This window comes from Mytilus edulis, chromosome 5 (genome assembly GCF_963676685.1).
Source record: "Mytilus edulis chromosome 5, xbMytEdul2.2, whole genome shotgun sequence".
Classification (NCBI taxonomy): Eukaryota; Metazoa; Mollusca; class Bivalvia; order Mytilida; family Mytilidae; genus Mytilus; species Mytilus edulis.
The window spans coordinates 59,428,539-59,456,278 of record NC_092348.1 but is presented as its reverse complement, the minus strand read 5'-3'; the positions used below and the strand labels follow the sequence as shown (position 1 = coordinate 59,456,278).

Below are 27,740 nucleotides of genomic sequence, written 5' to 3'. Positions count from 1 at the left end.
TGGATCAACTTCAGGATATTTTTGTTGATCAAACTCACATTCCCATATTGTATGAATTTTTACATTTGGTTTTAGATAATCTTCAATAGTTTTAAGTCTTTCTTTAGTTTCATTATATAACTCTTTCATAGTTTTTTTATTTCTATCTTTTTTGCATATTTCTTCAGGACTATAACATTTTGGGCATCCATGCCAATAACATCCAAAAAATTCATAAACATTACGCATTTTATTTTCTCTATCATAATAATAACCATCGACTTTATAACATTTCTTATTAATGAATAATTTCTTTTCACCTCCCCTTTTAGCATGTTGAATCATTATATTATATTTTAAAGAAATATACTCTAACCATTGTATTGATTTTTGTGAATGTACTTCTTTAATTGTCATCTTTTTGTGAATTCCAATTGTTTCATTTGTCAACATTATTGTTTTAAATATTTTTGTACAACATTGAGCAATTGTAATATATTGAAATGGATCGATACAATTATTGGTTATATTTAAAAATAATTTTCTATATAAGGTACAACCTTTGGCAAGAATTAAAACATCCAATAGACAATAATAAAATATTTCTTTATTGAATTTAAATTCTTTTTCTTTAACTTTATTATACCATTCATCAAATAATTCTTTATTTTTAATTGTCATAGTATTATAACCAAAATATTCTTTATCAGGATAAATTCCCTTATATTTTTGATTCTCTGTTGTATTAAAATAATGTGGAAAATAACCTTTGTTACCCACAAATCCAAATGTTTTTGGGAAAGCAGCTAATCCACATAATGTAAAATTTATAGAATCTATGAATCTTAAATTTATTCCTTTAATAACTATAAATGTTAATTTTAATCCTGAAGAAATAATACTATGTTCAATTTTATTTTTTATTATCCATCCTAAAATCGGTTGCATATCATAACCTTTTCCATAATGTGAAATAAAAGTGTAGTCTTTAAATTTGTCTCTTATGAAATATTTACAAAAGTTGTCTATTACAGAATTTCCTATAGGGGTTTCATATTCCCTAAAGGGAATTTTTTCTACATCACTAAAACAATCATCTATGTCTAATTCTAACAAGTTTAAATCATCAATATTGAAATCACATTTAAATACTTTAGCATAGTTATTTTTAAAACAATAAATATTTTCTAAATCGTAAGCTATACAAAAATTCATTATATGTATTCCTGTTTCTTGATTTGCTTCAAAATCAAAATATATATATTTATTATTTTTTACTTGTTTTGGTACTGATGGTTTCATATAACATAAGTGTTCTTCATTACTTTCCGTGTATTTTTCATAACATATTAAACATATTTTTTCACCACATTTGTGATTTTTGCCTGTATATGTTTTGTTACATTTATCACAAATATGTTGTTTTCTGATAGTTGTTACTGTGTTATCTTTGCATGTATGTTGTTCAGTATAACCAATTAAACATACTCTACAAAACCTACGTTTAGCTAAAAATCCTGTTATATTTGTTATAGTGTCAAAGTGTTCATCATGATAATATAAATATATTTGTTCATTATATTCTTCATTACCATTATATAAAATATATTCTGTACTATTTGATGTAAAAACAATTATCCTAATATTAAGATAATTTTCAAAAGCTTTTAAATCATCTAAATTATTACCTTCTTCTTTTATTTCTACTCCTGATTGTTCATGTAAATCTTCAGCAACTCTTTTTTGTAATGGTCTACCTTCATTGATATGTTTTAATTGAGAATCTGTAAAATCTTTTATTAACTTATTTGAAGCTAAAGAAGTTACAATTGCCCTTGATAAACATATTGTATCATCATTTTTTATTTGGATAATACTTCTTTTATTTGTGACATCTAATATTTTTAAAGCTTTACCTTTTCCTTTTCTATTAGGGATAACAGTAACTTCAAAAATAACTTCTTCTAAATTTAATTCTTCAGCACTATTTAATAATCTTTCCATTTGATCCATGAATAACTTTTTAACTGTATTATATGTTCTTATAGGCCAGCTTTTATGTTTAGTAATTATGATTTCATGAATAGGTACTATTTTAATTCTTCCATTAGGGTAATCTTTTATGGAATAGTCTACCATGTGTTCAAAAGCATTTGTAAATGTTTCTTGTTTTTCATCCTTTAGACTAATTTTATAATTAAATACATAAATACTTGCTTTATGTTTATATTCTTTTGTCAAAACAAGTTTATATGAATCTCCTCGCTTGGATAAAATTTTATCCTTTTTTGCCTCCATTTTTTAAGAAAACATTTTAGTTACTTAAAAATGTCTAAAACAAATCTAACAAATAAATTAGCAGATGAACTACATCATAGAGTTGTAAAATCTTTTCCTAAAAGACGTGTTTATGTTCATTCAATAGATCAAACATGGGCAGTTGATTTAATAGATATGCAACCATATTCAAAACAAAATAAACACTATAAATATTTATTAGCAGTTATAGATGTTTTTAGTAAATATGGTTGGTTGATTCCATTGAAAAATAAAACAGGAGTAGCAGTGAGTGAAGCATTTAAAACATTATTTAAAGAAAGAAAACCAATATATATTTGGTCAGATAAAGGATCCGAATTTTATAATCGACAAGTAAAAGAATTGTTAAAAGATAATAACATAAAGTTATATTCAACTGAGAATGAAGAAAAATCCAGTGTAGTGGAACGATGGATAGGAACAATGAAACAACATATGTATAAATACTTTACTGCTAATGAAACTTTTAAATATTATGATATATTAGATAAATTAGTTAAAAATTATAATAATACAGTACATTCTTCAATTAAAATGACACCTGTTCAAGCAAGTAAATTAAAAAATGAATTAACAGTGTATAAAAATTTATATCCAGAAAAGGAAGAGAAAATTAAAAAACCTAAATTTAAAGCAGGTACTAGAGTAAGAATAACAAAAAAAAAGGGTAAATTTGAAAAGGGTTATACTACTCGTTGGACTAAAGAAATATTTGTAATTGAAAAAGTTTTAAATACAATTCCTTTTACTTATAAAATAATTGATTTAAAAGGCGAAGAAATAACAGGTGCTTTCTATGAACAAGAATTACAAATGACTAAGTTTTAAATCTTTATTATAACACTCATTTGTAAAAGTATTTGCAAAATTACACATTATCATTCATGTACATATAACAGTCACTCAGGTATGTAGAAATACAAAATCCATTATCAGTTAATTGTTGGTTGTTAATTAGGTTTCTAGTCAACACGGATTCATCAATAGTTCATACATCATGAATCACCTTTTGTTCGGCGGACATGCATGTCCGCTAAGAGATCTAGTAACAGTCTGATCAATATTTCATCAATAGTTCATACATCATGAATCACCTTTTGTTCGGCGGACATGCATGTCCGTTGATCAATAACTGTCTTATTGCGATTGAGGCATTTCGTTGGTTGCCGTAGGTAGTGGTTGTTTCCAGTATTCAGCATATGTTGGAATGGAAAGCATTTCTGTAATATCCTTTAATTTACCAGTGGTGAAATAGGAAACTGGCAATCCAACCAAACCGAACAAGGGATAATCTTTAAGAACCATAGAGAGATTCCTTAGCCTTCTTGCATGTCTATCTGAATAACCTGCATTTGTTTTTAACCAAACAGGCCATGATTCTTGAATTGTTTTTTTGTTGTATTCATTCTCGTGCCAAGCTTTGACTTGTTCCAAAAAGGTACCGAACTTGATATAAAACAAAAGCATTTGTGCCTCACACCTCTTTATTTGTCTTGTTGCACGTTTCAATACCTCCAGGAATTGTTCTTGTGTTATTTCCCCTGATATATTCCACATGTCCTCAACGATAAACTGTTTATTTATCCCACACTGATCCACACATCTAAAACGAAGATAATCATGGAGTTCCTTGGGGTCAAATGTTTTTTTCTTTTTTGCATGTGTGAATAATGAATCCAATTTCGACTTTGGCCGTTTTGGCAAAGAAGGTTTAGGTGCATCAGGTCCGCTTTCCATAATTTGTTTTACAACTAATGTCATTTGTTCATAATAGTTCGAATGTTCAGTAATAATAACAGACTGTTCCGTTGACCACATCCCTGGAATACACTGATTAGAAGGTAAAATTAAACTTTCTTGCGACATTAATAAAAACACGTCTTCTCTCCTAATAAACGTTCTGTTATATGTTAACATCACCCAGGCAACCTTCAATATTACAACTATAAATTATTAATTCTGTAAATCGATTGCGTTTCAGTTAAAAGCGTAATCACTGTTGTAGTCGTATTGATCCGTTTTATTACTAGACTATATTGATAAAATTAATTAAAAATCAAGGTTGGGGCGCACTGGGGAAATTATTTTTTCTCTTAAATCCCACAGAATTCTTTCTCTGCCTGTTATCCCGGTTTTTTTTTTTTTTTTTTTTTTTTGGGAGTAAGAAAATTTGGTGTTTTTGGGGTGTTTTTTTGCTTTTTTTTTAATGAAAATTTAGGGCTCTTTTACTTGAAATGAGGGTAATTTTTTGGGGGTCAAATTTTTTTTTTTTTTTGGAGGGGGACGCTGGAGTCGTTCAAGTACTATACTACTCCCCTTAGGGGAAAAAATGAGTTTTATAAAAAAACCCAGGATTAAGGTTTTGGTGTGCTCTTTACAAAAAAAATTTTTTATTTTTTTATCGGGGGGTATAAATACAAAGTGTGTTTTTTTCTTCTTAATTTTGAAGTTAAAAATCACACAAAAATGTTGGTAAAATTTTTATTTTGGATGTAAAAAGGGTTTTTTTTCTTTAAAATGGGGGGTCAAAAATTGAAGATAATTTTTTTTTTTTTTGTGGGGGGGGGGCTAAAGGAGTGGTATATTGTGTTATCCCGGCCTCGTTAACGTTAGTATATTGCATATCGGTGGTATGGTTAGTACTTGTAAGTGCACAATTTATAAAAAATTTAAACTAATGACATATATGCAAAACATTAAAAATAAGATAACATAATATATTTTCAATTCTAGTTCAGACTTTTTATATAAACTTACTTAGTTGGTTCCACATCTGAAAAGAAATCCAATAATTCAATTGAACCCAAGACACAGACCACATGCTGGATGGATACTTTTTATTGAAAAAAATGCTTGAGTGTTTGGAAAGAACAACTAGATATACAAGTATGTTTTTTAAAGAGGATGTTCAACAAAAAACACACACATGCATAACATTTATTCTATGACTTAAAAGCTATTTTTTTGCCTATTAATTGACCTTCAATTATAACATAAATACGCAGTTGCAATAAATATTTTTCTTGCATGAAACTTGGAAAAACTTACTTCTCGAAACAATTCATACCAACAAATAGAAGTTGGTTAAATAGTATGCAATCGCATCATAAACGCTTACGTATATGTGTCTTGAGATGTTCCAAAAAATCATATGATCCCAAGTTTTGAACATATATTGAACATCAATATTTTTTTACAAGTCTCATTTGAACTTTAAAAAAAGTATTTGGGTGGTGGCGGTGATTTGCAAAAAAGGAGGGTTCTTTCACTCGGTAACTTGGTAAAGTATTCATTTTTTTTATATAAATAAGGCCGTTACTTTTCTCGTTTGAATTGTTTTACATTGTCTTATTGGGGCCTTTTATAGCTGACTATGCGGTATGGGCTTTGCTCATTGTTGAAGGCCGTACGGTGATCTATAGTTTTTAATGTCTGTGTCAATTTGGTCTTTTGTGGACAGTTGTCTCATTGGCAATCATACCACATCTTCTTTTTTTTTTATGTTGGTCAATATATTATATCTCATAACGAATGCAGACGACTGAAATGTAACGGGAAACAGTAAAAACAAATCATCCAATGGAATTTAGAAGCAAGACATACAAAGCATGCCTGTATATATGTGCAATATGTGCACAAATGTACTTTTCACGTCAAGTCCTAAGAAAATAATACAGTTGGGTTCTTATTACAACTTAAGAATTCATTATTTCAAAATATAAATTGTGTTAATGTTTCTTTATTAGCAAAATGTATTCCAAATAGGCACTTATTTGTTACAACAATCAATGATTAGAACCTTTGATATCATTGATATGTTGCTCAAAGTTGCCGACACATAAAACTGAAGTTAAGAAATTCATGGCTGATCTCTTAAATTTAAGTGAGGGATTCAAGAAGTAGCAGATGTAAACTAATTATTCACCAAAAGTTTTCAGAAAAGCAGTACATCAAGTTTTTTCTTTGAATTGGATTCATAACATTTCAGTATACCTCTTGAAACGTGTATTGCAAAGTTTCTGGTACAATCGAATACGTAATAAGTTGGGCGACTTCTATACAGCTAGTAGCATTTTAAAATGATATAAGTGTTGATATAAAATATAGGAATTGCGTTTCTTAAACAAAAAAAATTATGCTTCACATTTATAAAGCTATTGCGCACTTCAAAGATGAAATTAGATTTGAAAAAAAAGATTAATTACCTTTTGGTAGCGTTGGCATTTCATCGTATGTATTTGCTTCAGCAATATATTCTGAATCCATTCTAAGTAGAAAAGACAAAACAAATAATAAATTGTTGGTTAAATAAAGTCATATAACATTCATGTTCAATTAATCAAATGGTAATGATTCCCTCAGCTGATACAGCGACATTTACGTGTGAAATTTAAACATCCACGAAGATTGAAAAACAGGAAATTTACCTGACAACTCCCAGACTCTAATACAAATTTATACAAGAACTTAAGACTCGCCTCGCGTGGACAAAGTGGACATGGCCAGATACTTTACATCCCAACAACAGAAAGATACTCTGTACAGATCTGAGAGTATTTGCAGTCAACTGACAGTTAGATCAAAGCCACTAGCAACCAGTAAAAAAATAATGCTTCTAACACTAAAAGGAATGGTTCAATTTGTCTAAAAAATCATCAGAGAAACATATTCTACCACCAAATCTCGTGCAATACGATATCTATAGACAGTTAAATTTCATACATGTTAGACGGTCAGCCAGCCTTGCCTTTTAATTGATATTTCGCTATTAGAAAAAAATATCTTATGAAACTTGATAAGAGAGTCGAATATTTATGTATATGTGTGTGTGTTTCACTTAAAATTTTATCTGTTATAATTACTCCCTCTGTTCACAGAAATCGTTGTTTCAAGTTTTCAGATGATCAACCGAATGCGATATCTTACAATATATTCGTACACAATCTATACAAGTCAACCCAATTGTTAATTATAATACCTGAGCTTGAATTTAGATTTGAAATGACTCAGTTTGTTTGCACACCAGTTTTTGTAATCCTCATAGTGGCACAATAAAGTTTTTATCTTAGATTGAACCAGATTTATAATTTAAATTTATGATTTATTATATTGAACCCAATTTATAATTTATATATGTATCTTGTTGAAACAGAAACACCATTTAACATCCGACTAAATAACCATCGGTCATTTTATACAAAAGAAAGAAACTGCCCAATTAAAAGACGCCTTTTAAGAGCAGGGCATGATTTTGAAAACGTCATATTTCAAATCATTGAGAAAAATCAAAATTGGGATACACAAGGAAGACAAAAAAGAGAGAAATTTTGGATGCACCAGTTACGAACTCTTGAACCTGATGGACTCAATGAGAGAGACGAAAAAAGATTTAAAAGCAAATCAAAACCATAATTATCTTAAGCTTGAAATCATACAAATAAATTTATAAAAATTCATACAATTAATCTACCATCTATAAATGTGTAAAACTTTTATTCCAACTTCATGTAGTTGTAGCTACAAACATGTTTTATGCAACATCAATCAATATGTTACACTTTTTTCTCAAATCTTGTATAGATTAAGCTTCACAAATATTTTTGTCATGCATCCGATTTCACCTTGAGAGATGCACACGCCTGATGAAGCTCATTTGTTTAGCGAAATATTGCGTATTTCTAATTAAAATCTAATAGAACTCTTAATGTATTAATTAGCGTGTTTAAGTTATATTCTTAGACATTTATATAATTTTAATTCAGAAACTGTATCAGTTTATTTTCACAAACTGATCCACGCTTAAATAGATTGAATGTTGATTGTTGCTATTTTTAGACATTATATCTTAGCTTTGATATATACCTTTGCTCTTGAGGTGGTCGTGATTCTGAAAAAAAATATCACGACAATTTCAAACAACTTGTTTTTCTAATAATTTTTCCACAATGCCTCAATCTTATCACGGTTATTTGCTCCAATTAGAAATGAAAGTCGACATTGATATCTAGGCTAGATTAAACCGAAGACACATGAAGTAATTAGAAACTGTTTTATGCCAATTTTGAAAAAATGTATGAAAACAATACTTTTCAGAGTACTGTGACTTGTTTCAGCGATTATGTTTTCGTCGTACTCGTGAAGCTGCAACAATGGTTATCAAAGGTACCAGGATTGTAATTTAGTACGCCAGACGCGCGTTTCGTCTACATAAGACTCATCAGTGACGCTCATATCAAAATATTTATAAAGCCAAATAAGTACAAAGTTGAAGAGCATTGAGGATCCAAAATTCCAAAAAGTTGTGCCAAATACGGCTAAGGTAATCTATGCCTGGGATAAGAAAATCCTTAGTTTTCGAAAAATACAAAGTTTTGTAAACAGGAAATTTATAAATATGACCACATTATTGATAATTCATGTCAACACCGAAGTGTTGACTACTGGGCTGGTGATACCCTCGGGGACGAAACGTCTACCAGCAGTGGCATCGACCCAGTGGTGTAAATAGTTATCAAAGGTACCAGGATTATAATTTAGTACGCCAGACGCGCGTTTCGTCTACATAAGACTCATCAGTGACGCTCATATCAAAATATTTATAAAGCCAAATAAGTACAAAGTTGAAGAGCTTTGAGGATTCAAAATTCCAAAAAGTTGTGCCAAATACGGCTAAGAGTGATCTGGTTGCTATAAACAAAAAAGCAAAAGTGGTATAACAGCTGTTTAAAACTCATAAAACAATTAAGCTCAAACAAATTCGGGCCACAAACCAAAACCGAGGGAACACATCAACTATAAGGGGAAAACAACGGAACAACATAAACACTGAACCACAACAAAAATAAACGCCAATATACATAGATAAAGGCAACAGTAGTATACCGCTGTTCAAAACTCATAAATCCATGGACAAAAAAACAAAATCGGGGTAACAAACTAAAACCGAGGGAAACGCATTAAATATAAGAGGAGAACAACGACACAACACTAAAATGTAACACACACAGAAACGGACCAAGCATCAGACAAAATCCCACGAGAATAACAAATATAACATCAAAACCAAATACATGAATTTGGGATAGACAAGTACCGTGACACATCTTATCGCAATGTGAATTTACACTTAAAAATAAGAGAAAACAAACGACGCAACGTTTAAATGTAACACACACAGAAACGAACAATAATATAACAATGGCCATATTCCTGACTTGGTACAGGACATTTTTAAAGGAAAAAAAGGTGGGTTGAACCTGGTTTTGTGGCATGCCAAACCTCGCACTTTAATGGCAATGTTAAATGTAACATTGAAATGACAACATAAAATCAAAGGACTACAATACAAATAGATAGGAGAACGTATTAGACAAAGAAACACATGATTAATAGATAACAAAAAGCATCAGGTTTAAAATTCAATACGCCAAAAACGCGCCTCGTCAACACAAGACTCACCAGTGACGCCCAGATAAAAAAGATCGAAAGTGAAAAAGGTTGTGTCAAACGGACTATTTAATAACGACTGCCCTATTCATGTTTTGTTACAGGATATTAGTCTGAAACATGTCATTTTCATCTCGGGAAGCAAAATGATTAAAAACATATTACCCGATAAATCCTTTCGCACCATAAAGAAAATCACGCATTGCACACACATATCACCCAGTCGAGTATGTTTAATCGAGTAACGGCATGGTCTCAATGTTTATCAACGTCGTGCTTTATTTAGCATTCTAATATGACGTGCTTCTTTGGCTTTGTAAATGATCTTAATCCAATAAAATGTGTTTGCCCATGCGTATTGACTACTGCAGAATAATGATTTTTATCAAATTAGCACGCATTTAAGATATTTCATTAATTAAAAACACTTCAAAACTCTTAAATGATGACATGTTGTTACTAATTCATTTATTATTGCTGTCATGTGTTGCAATTCGTATACGACAACCGTTCATATTGCCTGTTCAAAACTCCTGACTCTGAGAAATCATATTGCCATTCGTTTGCTTGTTAACAAGGAAAAAAGGGAAGTTCATGGAAGACCTTACTCGAAAGCTCTACTCTTATACGTATCGGAATTAGAAATTACCTTAAATGTCCTAATCAGAATCGACATAATTGTTGCAAGCTATACTTTATTGTAGTTTTAACATGGGTAGGCATTATATTCGTGTTATTTTAGCCCTCACTGTCGCTAGGGCAAAAATAATCACGAATATAATGCCTACCCATGTTATTTCGAGCGTCACAAATGGGTCTTTAGTAGATGAAACGCGCGTCATGTTGGTAATTTTATGACTGGTATTTATGTCGAGTTTATTCAAACTGATTTCTGACATCTGTGATGAACACACTGACAGAATAAAACGTTCAACGCATTAAAACTTGTTTTAGCCTTTTAAAAATGGTAACATCATATAGTTTTGCTTTTATGAATATAACAATTTGTTGATAATGTAGTAAGTACATACCAAACTCAGGCATGTTTTCTACACTTCTTAAGATAGTATTACTTGTTTGTTCCTTATTATCATCAGATCTGTAAAAGTCATTCATCAACTTATTCATGTTATTAAACGGTCCTTAATAATTAATTTTGTAGAAAGAATCAAGATATCGGATATCGTATCATCTTGTGTTGTTTCCATATTTTCTTGATTATACAAAGTAATGTATTTCAGTGTAAGTTTATTGGACGTGTGTGTAATTGCACAACAAATATTGCACTATAAAATGTGAATTTTTGTTTTCTCGTCATAAACATGAATTTTAACACTTTATTCAAATACATATTATATTTGTGGGGTTGAATAATTTTTATTGGTTAATTTCTCAACGTACTTTCTTTTCCTCAAATATCTAATTAATGGTTTTCAATAACACAATTAGTATTGGTGACTTTAAAAAAAAACAAATAATGATACATGCTTTTAAACTATGCCATTGAATACATACTTAGTTGATCCACTATGCTTGAAACCTAAAATAAATATCAAATAAAATATCTAAGTGCAAAAGGTTTATTCTGATTTCCAACCACATATTTGGAACAAATTATGAATAATGTATCGAAAGATGAATATGAAAAAATTATCAAATAAAATATCGAAGTGTCAAAGGTTTATTCTGATTTCCAACAACATATTTATTATATTGGAACAAAAAAAAATAATGTGTCTTTGTTCGACTGCAAAATTACCGATAACATATTATGAGCATTTACTTAGATACACACAAATATAACAAGTAAAACGTTACAATTTTGTTCATTGTATCGAAATTTAAGGCAATAGAAACAGCCATTATCTAGAACAATCTAACGAAAAAAAAGAAATAAAGACAAATCGAATAACAAAACTTTTTGTTATACTCACATATTATATTAAATCAGTATAGTTGGGGAAGAGCTTTATATAAATTGCAATTGATTGGGAATCAGCGGTGCTATCTTTTCCCTTTTTAATAATTGTAAACGAGTGAAATTTGTTGAAAAGATCTATATTTTGAACTTTTGTTAGGAACCATAAAACTCTTATGTACATTTTTAAGTAGTTCATATGAAGTTTGAAAATGCGACTTATCATTAAACAAAACCGTGAAAGCCGATATTTCAGTAAGAAAAAAAGTAGGTTTAATTACCTCTGAACTTATTTCAAACAAGGATCATTTTAAACAAAAATCCATATTAGGAAATTTTCATTATCACATTGTATCCCTGCACATTTAAATCAATTATTAATGCTTAGGCATGCTTGTGTCAGATATTAGATTAAGGACCTTTTTATTCTTACACCTTCATACAAAGACCATTCTGATCTATATCGCGAAGCAATAAATGTGTTTTTAATTTGATAGATTCTTGTGTGCTTTCTTGTAAAATTGTTTGTTTTTAGATTGTAACACAATGATGACTGATGTACCCTTATTTTGACTATTTTATTTATTATGTCTGTTTTGTTCACGCATGGTTGTAAATATAACAGAACTTGATGAGGCTGTTGTAGAAGTGAGAGGTTTAGCGCTATAAAAACCAGGTTCAATCCACCATTTACTACATTTGAAAATGCCTGTACCAAGTCAGGAATATGACAGTTGTTGTCCATTCATTTGATGTGTTTTGTCATGTGATTAGGGACTTTTCGATTGAATTTTCCTCGGAGATCAGTATTTTTGTGCTTTTACTTTTTAATACGATGGATACATCTTATAGTGTTCTATCATTATTAACGTCTTATTGACATTCTTTTATTTCAGATTATAAAACTTTCATTAAAACAAATGCAACGTTTATTATTGTTTTTGTCCATGCTGTCCTTAGAGAAAGTGAGATTTTTATTTTGAATAATGCTGGCATACTGGACACATTATATCATAATAGAGCTGCAAAGTGAGAACATGTAATAGAATGCTGGAAAAATTCTATTATATTTAGGAATAACTTCCTGAAACTTATGCAGTTCAACGTTTAACAGATATCGTTAGTAAAATAGAAAGTAGATGTATCACAATTATTTGAGAAATTCTTGTTTGTGGGATATTCCAAAGGCGAAGAAGACTCGCACATCTTTTTTTTTTGTCAACATACTACCGTAAAACGATAAACTTACTGTTGCAGACAACAAATACTGCCACGAAAGTAAGGAACAACAATCCAACAATTAACATTGCTAGTCCTACTTGAAACATTACAGGATGTTCTTTTACGGGATCGCACGCCTCTTTGTTTGAGCATGCAACAAAACATTCTATAACAAAATATGTTTGTTGAGTCATAAATTCGAATGTACTTATTGCATTAATATTGAGCCACAAATAACAAACATACTGAGCGTTAAAACGTTCAAATTATCTGTATCTGTAGAATTTTTGTTTTTTAGCATGTAAGACCATCACAATAAACACTAAATGACAATATTTAACAAAACGTTCATACTATCTGCACTCTATCTTTTTTTTTATATAACTCTGGCGTTAATTTAGGTTAACGAGGTTTACAATTGACCCTTAAATGTTAATGTGATCATGGTTGCACTAAAACATTTGGTTATTTGTATTCGTGTAAACATGTGCCAATGCTTTTGACGCCTCAAAGTACAATAAGGCTTTGTAAAAATATATTCTAAATGTGGACATTGAAGCAGTCAATATACTATATAAAGAAATAGTTATAATAATTAGCATTATATTTTTTTAAATAGACAAATTTAAACATGTTAAATACAAAAAGATGGTATCTTTAATATAACGATGGAACGAAAAAACTACAAAAGATAACCAAGTCCATTACCTTTTATTTCTCGTATCAGCATGTACCATCACAAGGATTTACGGTGAAATTTACAATGATAATTAGGAAAAGAGAATGTAAATTGCTTTCAAATTGATGCCATGAAAAGAGAAAACAACAAAAATACCGACCTCTGAGTATCATCTAAAACGGAATATGCATTATCAAATGGCAACCGAGAGCTAAACCTATCAAACGCATGAGCAACAACTGTAATATGTCTGACCCCCCACAAGTATTTTTTCATGTAGAAAATGGTGGATTAAACCTAGTTTTATAGCTAACCAAACCTCTCATGTGCATGTCATTTGCACAAGATTCCAGTACATTGATAAAAATGTGCGATCATATCATCATCAATTTTCGATAGCACCAGTATCTATACTTACATTCTTGTAAGTAATATATGTTCATAGTAACAAGTACAACTTACCTACATCAGTTAAACATTCGACCGTTCGGGACTTAGACTCGGTCAATAAATTAACAGCAAGGATAGAGAACGTATATTTTCTATTGGGATTTAAGCCATTCACTGTATATGCCATCAGCTGGTTCGTGTAATCCTGTTGTAATTTTTCTGATTTAATGTTTCGTCCATTTTCACCATACTGTACATAAAATTTCAAAGATCTGTCTCCGTTAGAAATCAGTTTCCACATGACAATTGCTGTTGTGCTCTTGCATACAACATATTCTAATGAGGGTGGTATGGCATCGACTACAAGAAAACCATAAATATATATAATTTATTTTATGAAAGACTCCATCTGTATACTATTAGTATGATTTTTGTTCGTACAACACGAATTTCTTAATATTTATAAAATAATTATATAAAATTCAGTATAAAAAAAATGTTAAATACATTTTCGTTCTACTGTCTTTTTTTACAGCCTCTGCAAATGAAAGCAATACAAATGTATCATTTTTTAAACTAAAGATAATTTCTATAATGGTTGACTTTGATACGTCTAGCATCATATTGAATTGAACTTAATTTGCCATCGTAATGTCCTTATATATAACACCTATCTTTTGACCAGTCACTTTTATCTTATTCCCAAAAAGTTGTTGATGTTCACTGACTTGCTGATATATCGTTGAACAAAATATAACCCAAACTAAACATTGGAATATACTGCAAATTTAAAACCTTGTAAATATCCTTCACTTTTAGAAAGATTTTATTTTCATTCTTATGAATAAAGAGTTTCAACATGCATAGTAACATGGAGTGCCAAAAAACACACACACACGTACAACAAAGGAAAATAACAATACAAAATAAGATTATATCAAGTAAGAAAATAAACAAAAAATTCCCTAGAAAATACTTTGGCTTGTTAGTATAAAATTATGTTTTGAATTTATTCTTGTTAACAAGAAGTGTTTTTTTTTATCTGTTAATTTTCTTATAATAATAGAAGATACCACTAACCAGATATAACTTTCAAATAGTCAATAGGATCAGAATTTCACAGGATGAGATATAAATAGCTATTTTAGTACAAAAAAAATTGTATGAATGACAATACGAATTACAATGTTACACATGTACATTAAGTTACTTACCATAACTTACCTTCTTCCGTGACGAAAAATCTGCGAACGAAATTGCCAGCTGAATTTTTAGCTGTGAAAGTATAATCGCCAAAGTTGCTTATTTGTACACTATCGAAGGCTATGAATGACGAAGTACGGAATCGAGTGGTTGTAGTGTTTGATAATAATGTGCTAAAATTGCAGGAACCAAAATCCGCCTCAGCCTGGAAGCTCCATTCTATATTTGGTGTAGGATTAGCTGTTATTGTGACTTTTATTAGAAGAGTACCGCCTTTCTTTGCAGTAATATGCAAGGATGAATATGGACTGCTATAGTCAGCAAACGGTTTAACTAAAAATCACAAACAAAAAAATCAAAGTATTACACAAGCAGAAAACACACAAATAACCTCTATTTAAAACAAATTGGACCGTTTTATATTTTGGAAAAAATACTATATTTTTAAGTCTTTATCCTTTCAATCTGTTTTCATTGGTTAACATATTTATTCGCAGCTATATTATAACTCTTATCTGATTTACAGCACCGATCTAAAATAGAAATTCAACGTAAAGGCAGTGCACAGATGTTGTTTTTATGCCCCATCTACGATAGTAGAGGGGCATTATGTTTTCTGGTCTGTGCGTCCGTTCGTCCGTCCGTTCTTTCGTCCGTTCGTCCGTCTGTCCCGCTTCAGGTTAAAGTTTTTGGTCGAGGTAGTTTTTGATTAAGTTGAAGTCCAATCGACTTCAAACTTGGTACACATGTTCCCTATGATATGATCTTTCTAATTTTAATGCCAAATTAGAGATTTTACCCCAATTTCACGGTCCACTGAACATAGAAAATGATAGTGCGAGTGGGGCATTCGTGTACTCCCGCTTCAGGTTAAAGTTTTTGGTCGAGGTAGTTTTTGATGAAGTTGAAGTCTAATCGACTTCAAACTTGGTACACATGTTCCCTATGATATGATCTTTCTAATTTTAATGCCAAATTAGAGATTTTACCCCAATTTCACGGTCCACTGAACATAGAAAATGATAGTGCGAGTGGGGCATTCGTGTACTGAGGACACATTCTTGTTTTGCTATATTTTTCGGTGAAAAACATACTCAGAAAGAAAAAGAACAGTCGGAGTCTCAAAAACTGATAGGGAGTGAGATTAAGTGAGTCAATATAATAACATCTATCCCATATAACGCACTTTTCTATCGAACTCTTGAGATAAAGGATACAACAGGTACATATGCCTCATATCTTGACTTATATCTAAATATTGACAAAAAACGTCGATTGAAAACAAAACTTAAAGACAAAAGAGATGATACTAACTTCTCAATTGTAAACTTTCCATTTTCTGGTAGGAATATTCCAGCAGCGCCTTTATACGGAGTATATATCTCAAAGTTGATACGATATTCCAAGTCTTTGATAGAGGGTTGCTGCACAGAAGGAAATTTAAGAAAATGAGTATTAAGTGCTGAAGATTAGCCATAGCCTTGTCATTTTTTTTTTCGACTTATAACGTTGTATGTCCCTTTCCTATCTTTTGCTTCATTTACAACTGTTGGTTTGTACTCAATATTTAACATATGATTTCAATGTATCATCAAGCAGTCATTGGCAAAGCTAGGAATAAAAAGAGACAACAAATTCCTTGATGATTTTGAAGGAACACTTACATTGCACATTAACATAGAACGTCTTTTGAGTTATTTTGTTCATTTCAGCCATCCCCGAAGGAGTTATGGTGTTCATTGCGTAACAGGTGTAGTTGTCACTTGATGTTCTATTGATTTTATTGATTTTAAGTTCAGAACTGTCATGTCTGAAGTTTGTATCATTCTGTCTCGTCCACCATATCAATCCATGTACTGGATTAGAATCTACTAATGGAGACACGATTAAGTCATCTCCTTCCATAATATCATACTGGTTGACAATGTTTAATAGCTGTGGACCATCTGAAAATATGTTATTGTGAATAATATGAACAATTCAATTTCACAAGTACAATGCAAAACATACATCAATCTTTTTCAGCTTATTTTTTTGGAACAAAGATAAATTTAAGCTGAGCTGTTGGTGCATTGAGCGCATTGATTTAAATTATTCTTTAAGAACTCGAGGAAATTAGGTATAAACATGCATGCTTAAATCGAGTCAAGGCATAAAATTAAACATCTTACCTAACAGTGGAACAAACGATAGAATAAAAGAATTTTATATCATTTGGATATGATTGTTCGTCCTGTTGCCTGTGTTTCGGTTATGTTACATTTCATTTTTAATTAAACATATTTTTCTGAATAGTTCTGCTTTTTTTTTCTCAACAATCCTATTTATGAAGTTCTTAGTGTCTAGCCTATGTATCTAATAGCATGATTAGTTCATGATACTTTAATTTGCAACGGTATTGTTTAATTAGGGCATGATTCAAATTATGCATCAAGTTTCTCTGTTTTTAGTTAATTACTATTGTGAACGCACTCAAATTAAATGTTCAACTCTGTAATGTAAGGTTAACCTAAAACTTGCTCTATTTGTGTTCTGGGTATCTATGATGAGTTTATTTACAACCACTGGGTCGATGCCACTGCTGGTGGAGATTTATTTCCCCGAGAGTATCACCAGCCCAGTAGTCAACACTGTGCTGACATGAATTATCATTGATATGGTTATATTTATAAATTAACTGTTTACAAAATTTTGAATTTTTGAAAAACTAAGGCTTTTCTACCTCAGGCATAGATTACCTCAGCTGTATTTGGCATAACTTTTAGATATTTTGGTCCTTAATGCTCTTCAACTTCGTACTTTATTTGGCCTTTTTAACTTTTTTGGATTCGAGCGTCACTGATGAGTCTTTTGTAGACGCATCGCGCGTCTGGCGTATATACAAAATTTAGTCCTGGTATCTAGGATGAGTTTATTTTCTTATGCTCTCGTGTAGCTATTACATGCTGTTTGTCATTTGCCAATTTATAATTCAATTTATATAGATGAAATAATATAGATGATGAAAGACAATTTTTTTGTTTGAAACTTAGCAAGAGGCTATGACGATCTCAAAAGAGATCTATATATTTTTTTTAGTTTTTGCCCTTTTGATCTTTTGCTTTAAACAATTTAATATGGTTAGTTCTCAAAACTTTTGAGAAAGATCGTACTTAATTATAGGTCATCCAAGAACATGTACTGTTCCATACAAATTGGGGATACATAATTTCTCACACGTATTGTGTGTGCAGTGTAGTTTTATCCTTTATTACATTATCGATTCAATTTTAGTAGAAAACAAACAAAAATACTTACAATGTACGTCAACCTGCTTAGTCGAAACATTCGACGTTCCTGCTATATTTGTAGCAGTACATGAGTACTGTCCACTGTGTGGTGTTTTTACAGTTGCTATATTAATATTGTGACTATTAATGGTACCTCTTGGACTGTTCCAATGATAAGCAATGATATCTGCAGGGTTGGCATCATCGATTACACATGATAAAACTACGTTTTGCTGATCTTGGTATAGTATATATGGATTATATTCGGGTTCCATGTGAACATTTGGGAAATCTATAATGTAAACAACTTATTTGAAAATCGTTTTATTTATATGCAATACCACTTTCCTTTGGAACAATGCTCGGGTTTTAATTTTACAAATTGCCCTTACAGCTGCAAATATTATTTCCTTCTCCATTTTTATATGTAGTCTTGTCAATTACGGTAGATTTATAAACTAAGAGTATAGTTTCCCATTGCAGATTCATAGATAAGACTTAAGTTAAACTATATTAAAAAAAAACAAATAAAAAGAAGACACTTCATGAATATTTGACAAAAATAATAGTTCTTACAGGCCAACCATTATCACTTTCATACAATGTGCGTTTTTGAAAATATGAAACTTACATTGAACATCAATATGAATAGTCTTTCGGGATGTTCTATTGATGGCACTGATTCCAGATGGAGTTAAAATATTCATAACATGGAAGGTGTAGTTTGCAGTCGCTTCCCTCTGGATAACGTTCACTTTTAAATTTGAACCATTAACTCTAAAATTAGCATCATTATGTCGGCTCCACCAAAAAGACACAGGAGCTGGATTTGCATCTACAGTAGGATGTAATTGGAGATTGTCTCCTTCTAAAATGATGACATCAGATATGTTTTCTATCATTGCCGCATCTGAAAATAAACATTTTATTTCGAATAAAAAATATTTACACTTCTTTAAAACAATATTTTTTTTATTTAAATGTCACATTTTTAAAGATTCTCTGAATTATTTCGATGAAAGGATTCGAAATTAAAAAAATGAAGAGTTTTGAAAATTTAATTACCTATTAAATAGAAATGGATTTTAGTGGCAAATTTTAATTCAAGTTACCTCACATTTACATCACAATGTACAAATGTATTGACTGCATCTCTTATTCATGACAATATATCTCTTTGACGTAATTACTTTTCGTATATTTACTTACATTGTACCATCAATAGCTTAGAGGTAACACTAGAATTGCCTACTTTATTCTCAGCTTTACATCTATATTCTCCGCTATGTATGTTCGAAATATTTGCTAGTATAATGGTTTGATCAGATGAAATACCAACAACATTAGTCCAATGAAAATTTATACTATCTGCAGGATTTGCACCATCTACTATGCATGCCAATGTTACGTTTTGTTGTCCTGCATACACAATATAAGGGTTAACACCAGGATCAATGTGTACTGTAGGAACATCTGTAATACAAATCATAAAATAAATACAGTAAGAGAGAATTCTGGAGTCGAAATGATTCCTCGAAAGTTCCAAAGACAGACAGGCTATATATTTATTATGATTTTGTTCTAATTAATTGCAAAGGGTATTTATGGGGTATTTGGAGAGTTGAAGGTATTAAAAAGAGGTAAAGACTAAAAACAGTAGGTGTTTGAATACTATTTACTCACATTAAAACCAATGCGCTTCTATTCTACAAAGTTTAATCATGCTTATGTTTTTCTTCTCATGGACACGAAAGGCACGCGCACTTAAAAAGATGCGTCAAGCATAGAGAAATCAAAATAGATTTTTTTCAGAGGATTAAAAATATATGCTTGTGTTTGGACGTTTAAAACGATACAAATTTTCATTTCAATATAGTTATTCTAGCATACATTTTTTTTAATAAATTGTTATAAATCTTATAATTCACAAAAAACATGATGATTTAACAGGGGAAATGGTCACTTAGCTGCCATGAAAGCATACCGCTATATATTTTATTTCATGGAAATCTTAAATTTATTCACACAATACAGTTAAATATAATTGAGAATGGAAATGGAGAATATGGACACAAATAGACAACAACCTGACCATAGAGCAGACAACAGCCGAAGTCCACCAACGGGTCTTTAATGCAGCGAGAACTCCTGCACCCATTAGACGTCCTTCAGCTGCCCCCTAAACAAATATTTGTGCTAGTTCAGTGATAATGGACGTCATACTAGACTCCGAATTATACACAAGAAACTAAAATAAAAAATCTTACAAAACTAACAAAGGCCAGATGCTCCTGACTTGGGACAGGCGCAAACATGCGACGGAATTAAATCACAACCCTCCCCCTGCACCTCTATCCAATGTAGAAATTACAAACGCACAATAGTACGCACAGTAAAACTCTGTTTAAGAGAAGTCCGATGTCAGAATAGGAAACAAAAGAAAATAAACAAAATGACAGTAATACATTAATAACAACAGACTACTAGCAGCAACTGACATACCAGCTCCAGACCTCAATGAACATATATTACCTTTACAAGTTAAAGTTTAACGGGAGATTAAAAAACGTACGAACTCAATATCCTCATTGTTCGAGTATCTATATCCATATCCTTGAATTTACTCTATGGTTAAACAATAATTACATTAGATGTATGTTTTATTGTAATACTTTATTTTGATTGGCTAACTGCACATCACGTGTTATTCCGTAAGCAATTGCATCACTCAATAAAACTTTTCACTCATGATAGCACTTGGTCCCACAGGTGCACAGGTGAATAAAATACAAAATTTATAAAATTCGTGTTTTCGTGATCAAAGCTAAAATATGTAATTATAAGTATTGAATGCTTCTTTTTGTAACTTTATAGGGTGGTAAAAGCGTTGACCGTGTGCACATTTTTAGTATGAAGCGCTTCCGCGCTTCATACAAAATGTACTTCGGTCAACGCTTTTACCACCCAATAAATTTACAAAAAGAAGCATTCAATTCTTAGATATATCCTTTCGATATACTTACATTCAATGTTAAGAGTTGCAGACGAAGAGTTCATCGCTGTAAACGAATCGTTCGCACTACAAAACAGAATCTTATTATTGTGTTCCTTCTTTGCCATGTAACTAATTGTAGAAACTACTGTATTTTCCGTTGCGTAAAATGTTGAAATAGTACCATTTAGCTTTGATCCACCTATATACCATTCTATCGATGATTTAGGAATGCTTTTAGCTGTACATTTGAAGCTAAAGACCGCCCCGTCTTCAATAGTACTAACTCCCCTAGGATCTATTTCTGGTGAAGTTAACATCTCTGAAAAATAATCTACTTTGAACAAATATTTTACCTACTGTTAAAAAGATTAAAGACAATTTTCAGAATACTAGTTTATTTATTTGACAGAAATTATGATTCAGATTGTTATAAATTATCAGTTCTATGTTTAAATGATAACATTTGATGTTGAACAACATCTGTAAAATTAGAGATTTAATGAAATGATCGAATTCCACATATATAATGATAGTTAGTGATGATGTCTGCAGTCATAAAAATCCGAAACAATGACATAGGTATGGCAATATACCTCTCCCCCCATACGGAATTCACTGACCCCATATATATCGTATCAGGTCACCAGCACAATATGAAACCAAGTCATCTTACCGACTATTCTAACATGTGGTATTAAGACTAGTGGTTTATCAAAGTGATCAAGAATTCAATACCGTTTGTATCACGAACCAACTTTCATTGGTCTATACAAAAACAAATGCTAACAATAGCATCTTGTGAACTTTATTATACCGTTGGTTTTCCCTGAATGGTTTTACACTAGTAATTTTGGGGACCTCTATAGCTTTTTGTTCGGTGTGAGCCAAGGTTCCGTGTTGAAGGCCGTACATTGACCTATAATGGTTTACTTTTATAAATTGTTATTTGGATGGACAGTTTTCTCATTGGCACTCACACCACATCTTCCTATATCTATTTGAATGTATTTTCCCTCAATACTCTGGGTTTTTTAAGGGACGGAAAACTGTGTATTGATATTACCCCACTTACTAACCTAATATGGAATATACACGGTCTCCACGCGGTTGCTTTTGACCCATCATATTCCTAGAAATGTCTGTGTATTTATTTAGAACATGTGTATGGTTGCGATAATAGTTATCAAAGGTACCAGGATTATAATTTAGTAAGATACATGTGATGCCTAAAATGCGGGTCTTCCTCGAAATATATTAGTTTATGTCTTTCCGATTGTGGTAAGGGTAGAGAGTAGTTTAAGGCCGGTGCTCAAGATATCTGTTTGTTTTGAGTAGTAACAAGAGTACATTTTTTGTTGATTTTGGCTTTATGCAACGGATAACGCCTTTTATTAACTCGAACATTTTGTTATGCTTACTCCTTGAAAATGTAATCAACCAATTTCGTTAGCCTAGCATTACTTGCCACATTTTTTAACCTCATAAAGATTTATAATAAGCAATTAATTATAGTCAATAACGCTTGGTTTGCCCCCAGTCCAAAAGTTTATCGTATTTTCAACGGAATAGGAAAGCAGTGTTAGACAAGTAACATTATACAAATGTGAAAGTAATACGCCATATCAATGAAAAGAACCCGGCCTTTTACGAACTTGGTTCGTCTAAAATTGTTTCTTTTTAAATTTATTTCACATTTACCAGAACACTCCAACCCAAACGACGTTAAAGTATGAATGTATAGCACTTACCTCGAATTTTGACAGTTGTAGTTATCAGTTTTCCTTGGTCAGGTCTACAAGCTATAGTTTTATTATGATATGATGAATTAATGTAACGAATTGTAATGCTGATTGGCCGACCAACAGAGCATGGTAAAGCAGTATATTTGTCTACACCGATATGTGTGTCTATAAACAATGGCCTGCAAAATGTACTGTTTCTCTGATATATAACTCTTGCAAAGTTGTCTTCCATTAGTCCATAATCATAGAAGTACGTCAAATTCCAATCATTACTAGTTATACACGTGAATGTTACATTACTGCCACTTATCAAATATGCTATAGGTCCTGGCGACAAAGAATCCTGAGATAAAATAGCTGAAAATAAGTACATAATGAAGATTCAAGCCTTTTTGAAATGACTCTGTTATGAAAATTCTTTGTTGTTTTACTAGAACTAATACTATCCGAAACTGTTATGATAGTAGCCTAACGTTAAATAACATGCTGGGATAAAAATATCATTTCAAACAAAGGACAAAATTATTGTCAACACGGACAATCTATTTAAGGTAGCACAACACAAAAGCAACTAAATGTTATAAAAAAATCATGTTCATTTGTTTTTGTTACTCCTTGATATTCAAAACCACAGAAGAAAAATGCATTTACATATCTTGCACTGTTAATGAGTTTTGATAATGATTAGTTTTATAAACAAATACACTTTTCTGACTGTTGCAAGATAAGAACAAGTGGGCAGTAATTTGTGGTTAATCAATAGAATCATTTGATAGCTTTATTACCACTGACCAGCAATAAAAAAAAACATTTATGAAAAAGGGGTAGATTAGGGATTAATAGAATAATGCAGAAAAAGATTTCAAATAAAAATACATTTCTATATTGGAGAAAAAACAAAACAAAACTTTGGAGATATAGTCGGAATCAAAATATACATATACATCTATTAAACAAATGTAGTTGTACAACAATTAATGTTTCTGTTTTTTTAAACTAGAATTGTTTTCAGAGAATATTTAAACATGAATTCTTTTTAATAGAAAATTCACAAATTTAATATTTCATTTTCAAGCTTCAAAAAAGAAAAAAAACTCTACTTCGTGTAGAACACCATATTGTCATTGTATAAAATCATTCTAGAAATTCCCAAACGGTCCTCCAGAATGACCAACTTATCACTGTGTGAACACATGCATAACTTACTTCTTGTAACAATAAAATACACAATATGTTATTTTATGTACTAAATGAATTAAATCAATATTGAAAAAAGTAAACAATAAAGGCGTATCATTGTGGCCTGAGTTTTTACCATATCAGTAACAACTGACTTACAACAAGGTCAATAATGATATAACATCTCCCGCCGCCAGATCTGATTTTTGAAGCATATGTTGTGTATTTTCTTAATATATTTTGAATTGTTGAAATGGCATGGACAAAATATTGAAATGTGATAAAAGGCTTATACTGAAGTATCATCATGATACATGTGTGAATTATGTTGAGGTAAATGGTGTAGAAGTAGGCAAATCCTTATTTATTCAATTATGACACATTAATTTTTGTCATGAAAATGTAGTTTTAAATAAATTCAGCTCCTAGATGGGTGCCCCTATATGCCTGATTTTCAATATGTTGTTCATTGAACAGTCATCTTCAAAAGAGTGTCTCAGATTTTCACAAATTTTCAATAAAACATAAAAAATATACCCAATTAAATTGAGTGATCTCCTATGAATTTAGGTTGAAAACTTCATTAAAGGTTTACAATGGTTTACAAGAGAATGAAATACAATAGAACAATCTGAGAGACTGTTTTTGAGGTCAAATAGTGGTCAGGCTTATAATTTGATTCGCCAGACGCGTGGTCCGTCTACATAAAACTCATCAGTGACGCTCAGATCAAAATAGTTTGAAAGCCAAAATAATTACAAAGTTGAAGAGCATTGATGACCTAAAATTCCAAATCATTGTGCCAAATAGGCTAAGGTTATCTCTGCATGTATTATACAAGAATCGATAAAATATATCGGAATGCTATGAATATTTTAGAAGCTATTTTCATTCAAGAGTGAACATCACAATATAGTAACTAATTACATAATAGTTAAGTATTTAATAATTATGTCAAAATAAAATTATCATCATTTGAAAGTGTGGACGTCACAATATAGTAACTAATTTCACCATACTTAATTATGTATGTTATCATAAAATTATCGCCATTTGAATAATCTTTCTTTTGTTACCTCATTCATTAAATTTTAAGCTGAATGAAAGCAAGTACATCAATTTCAAGTTGTCTAGTATGGAGAGAAAAAAGGTTTTGTATTGTGCTATCTTAACAATGGAAAAGTTTTTTACGATGTCAAAGAAATTGCAATATGTCGATACAACCACGAAAATGCCGCGTGAACACGTTTTTACCCTTTACAAGATGTCTAACTAACTTATGCATTATGCTGTTTTCTAAATCTCTATTTAGAATGTATGTGCATTCCATTAGGAGATCAGATACGTATTTTTGTATGCTTACCTTTTATGTAGACATTTAAAAGAAAACATGTGTTAACCAGATTTGCCTTTGTTTGAAATACTATTGTATATTTCCATCAATGTATCATGTGTATATATAACTTTTAACTTATACAATCATTATCGAAGAATTTCGTTTTTAGACGACGTTTACCTATGAATTAACATAATCTATCTTATATTAATTGAAACACAAAGTTACAGTAAAAAAAATGTGTACTAACATTTCAACTAATATATCAACTACAATAAAATGAACAGCTTATAATGTTTATTTACAAAACACACTTTATTTTTTTTTATGTAAGAGCACATACTTTTACTATTACATTTATATGTTTTAGAATTTACTTGTCGTGTACATTTAAACGATATGTTGACAATTACTCTATTCTTAAATAAATCTTGACTTGTTTCTGGATTAAATGGACATCTGCACTCGATTATTTTCCTTTAACACGACCTTGAAAGGCAGTTAAATATTAATTTCACACTTAGTTATTATCAATACCTTATAATTTCCTGTTGAAGAGTGAAAACCTTCTAAAATTAATGTATTCATATTAGAAACAAAATTTATTTCCAAATCATCTTTTTCCTCATGCAAAAAGCACTGTTACCGAAATACCAAACTCTTAAGAAAAATTTTAAACCGAAAAGTCTTTTTATCAAATGGCGAAATTAAAAGTTTAAAAATATTAAACAAATTAAAATCAACTGTCATATTCCAGCCTTGGCACAATCATTTACGTATGTAGCAAATGGCGGATGAAATCTGTTTTTATAACTAGTTACACTCCTCGTTTGTATTACAGTCTCAAATAATTCAATTAGCAAATCACGGATGAACTCTGGTTTTATAACTAGCTACACCCCTCGTTTGTATTACAGTCTCAAATAATTCAATTATCAAATGGCGGATGCAATCTGGTTTTATAACTAGCTACACTCCTCGTTTGTATTACAGTCTCAAATAATTCAATTAGCAAATGGCAGATGAAATCTGGTTTTATAACTAGCTACACTCCTCGTTTGTATTACAGTCTCAAATAATTCAATTATCAAGTGGCGGATGCAATCTGGTTTTATAACTAGCTACACTCCTCGTTTGTATTACAGTCTCAAATAATTCTATTATCAAATGGCGGAGGAAATCTGGTTTTATAACTAGCTACACTTCTCGTTTGTATTACAGTCTCAAATAATTCAATTATATTGACTAAATGTATCAGCGAAACGTCATTCGTAATATGGAGCGTCTTCATATAAACAATTTCATATTAAAAAATAACACTGCTAAATATAAGACACTGTTTTCTCGATTCGTACTTTCCATAGACTCTACTTAGGTTTTGTAATTTTTTGCAGTTTAAAATTATAACCTTTATAATGAAGGGGATTGTTATGTATTTATTCTGTTTTGATGTGTGTTTGTTTTTATCGATAACGGTGGTGACAAGAGTTTTTCCTGACAAAACAGCGTTTTCATTTCATATATTCACATTCGGTTAGGTTTTAGGTTGATACAATTTCAACAGACCTTTGATTTATTAATTTGTTCAAATCCAAGGTAAAGATATGCGAAAAAGAAAAAAAAGACAACGTAGATTCTCTTGCTGAATAGATGAACATGTGATGTTTAAGATTAATATGAAATTTCAAACACATATCATTTAGTTTATGAGCCTTCATTCACCATCTTCAAAGACGTTAAATCTTGTTTATGATAATCGATATTAAAACAAGGATTGGTTTTCAAGTGGTAGAAAAATAATATCCGCATTTTACGAGAGAAAACAAATGCTAAATCATTTTAAGTTCCAAGCAAGTATTCAGACATATCCCCATAAACAAAAAAAAAAACAACAACACACAAATGGTATGCCTTAATAATACGTAACTTATAATCATAATACAAAAATATATATCTACATACCAGTTAAAAACGAATACAACAAAAAACAATGCAATGAATTGCAAGTCCAAATTACTTCCATTATAGCGACAATAAACCTGTTAAAACTTCCTTGTAGTAATA

General features: G+C 30.8%; 2 protein-coding genes across 2 annotated transcripts in view; both read right to left on the bottom strand.

Annotated features, from left to right (window-relative positions):
* LOC139524089 (uncharacterized) overlaps nt 1-6,565 on the bottom strand; it is a 26,025-nt gene extending 19,460 nt beyond the window's left edge. The window contains exon 1 of the mRNA XM_071318650.1: nt 6,443-6,565. The gene's annotated coding sequence lies outside the window, so the exon portion shown is untranslated. The remainder of the gene's footprint in view (nt 1-6,442) is intronic.
* LOC139524087 (cell adhesion molecule Dscam1-like) lies at nt 6,464-27,740 on the bottom strand. Its single transcript, XM_071318648.1, has 14 exons — nt 27,639-27,740; nt 23,168-23,518; nt 21,448-21,738; nt 19,634-19,897; nt 19,056-19,334; nt 18,453-18,716; nt 16,820-17,101; nt 15,177-15,488; nt 14,025-14,312; nt 12,912-13,049; nt 11,260-11,284; nt 10,776-10,843; nt 8,161-8,185; nt 6,464-6,565 (listed from the first exon to the last, which is right to left on the bottom strand). Exons 1-14 carry the CDS (start codon nt 27,697-27,699, stop codon nt 6,496-6,498), a joined length of 2,718 nt encoding a protein of 905 aa, XP_071174749.1. The 5' UTR covers nt 27,700-27,740; the 3' UTR covers nt 6,464-6,495.

Bases quoted from the DNA above. Each gene is read 5' to 3' on its own strand.
- LOC139524087 (XM_071318648.1), bottom strand. From the start codon at position 27,699: ATGGAAGTAATTTGGACTTGCAATTCATTGCATTGTTTTTTGTTGTAT. The intron at 14,313-15,176 runs GTAAGTTATGGT...GTTTTCTTGTAG, and splicing joins ATTTTTCGTCACGGAAGAAG to TCGATGCCATACCACCCTCA. The intron at 8,186-10,775 runs GTATGTACTTAC...ATTTTTTTTCAG, and splicing joins AGAAAACATGCCTGAGTTTG to AATCACGACCACCTCAAGAG.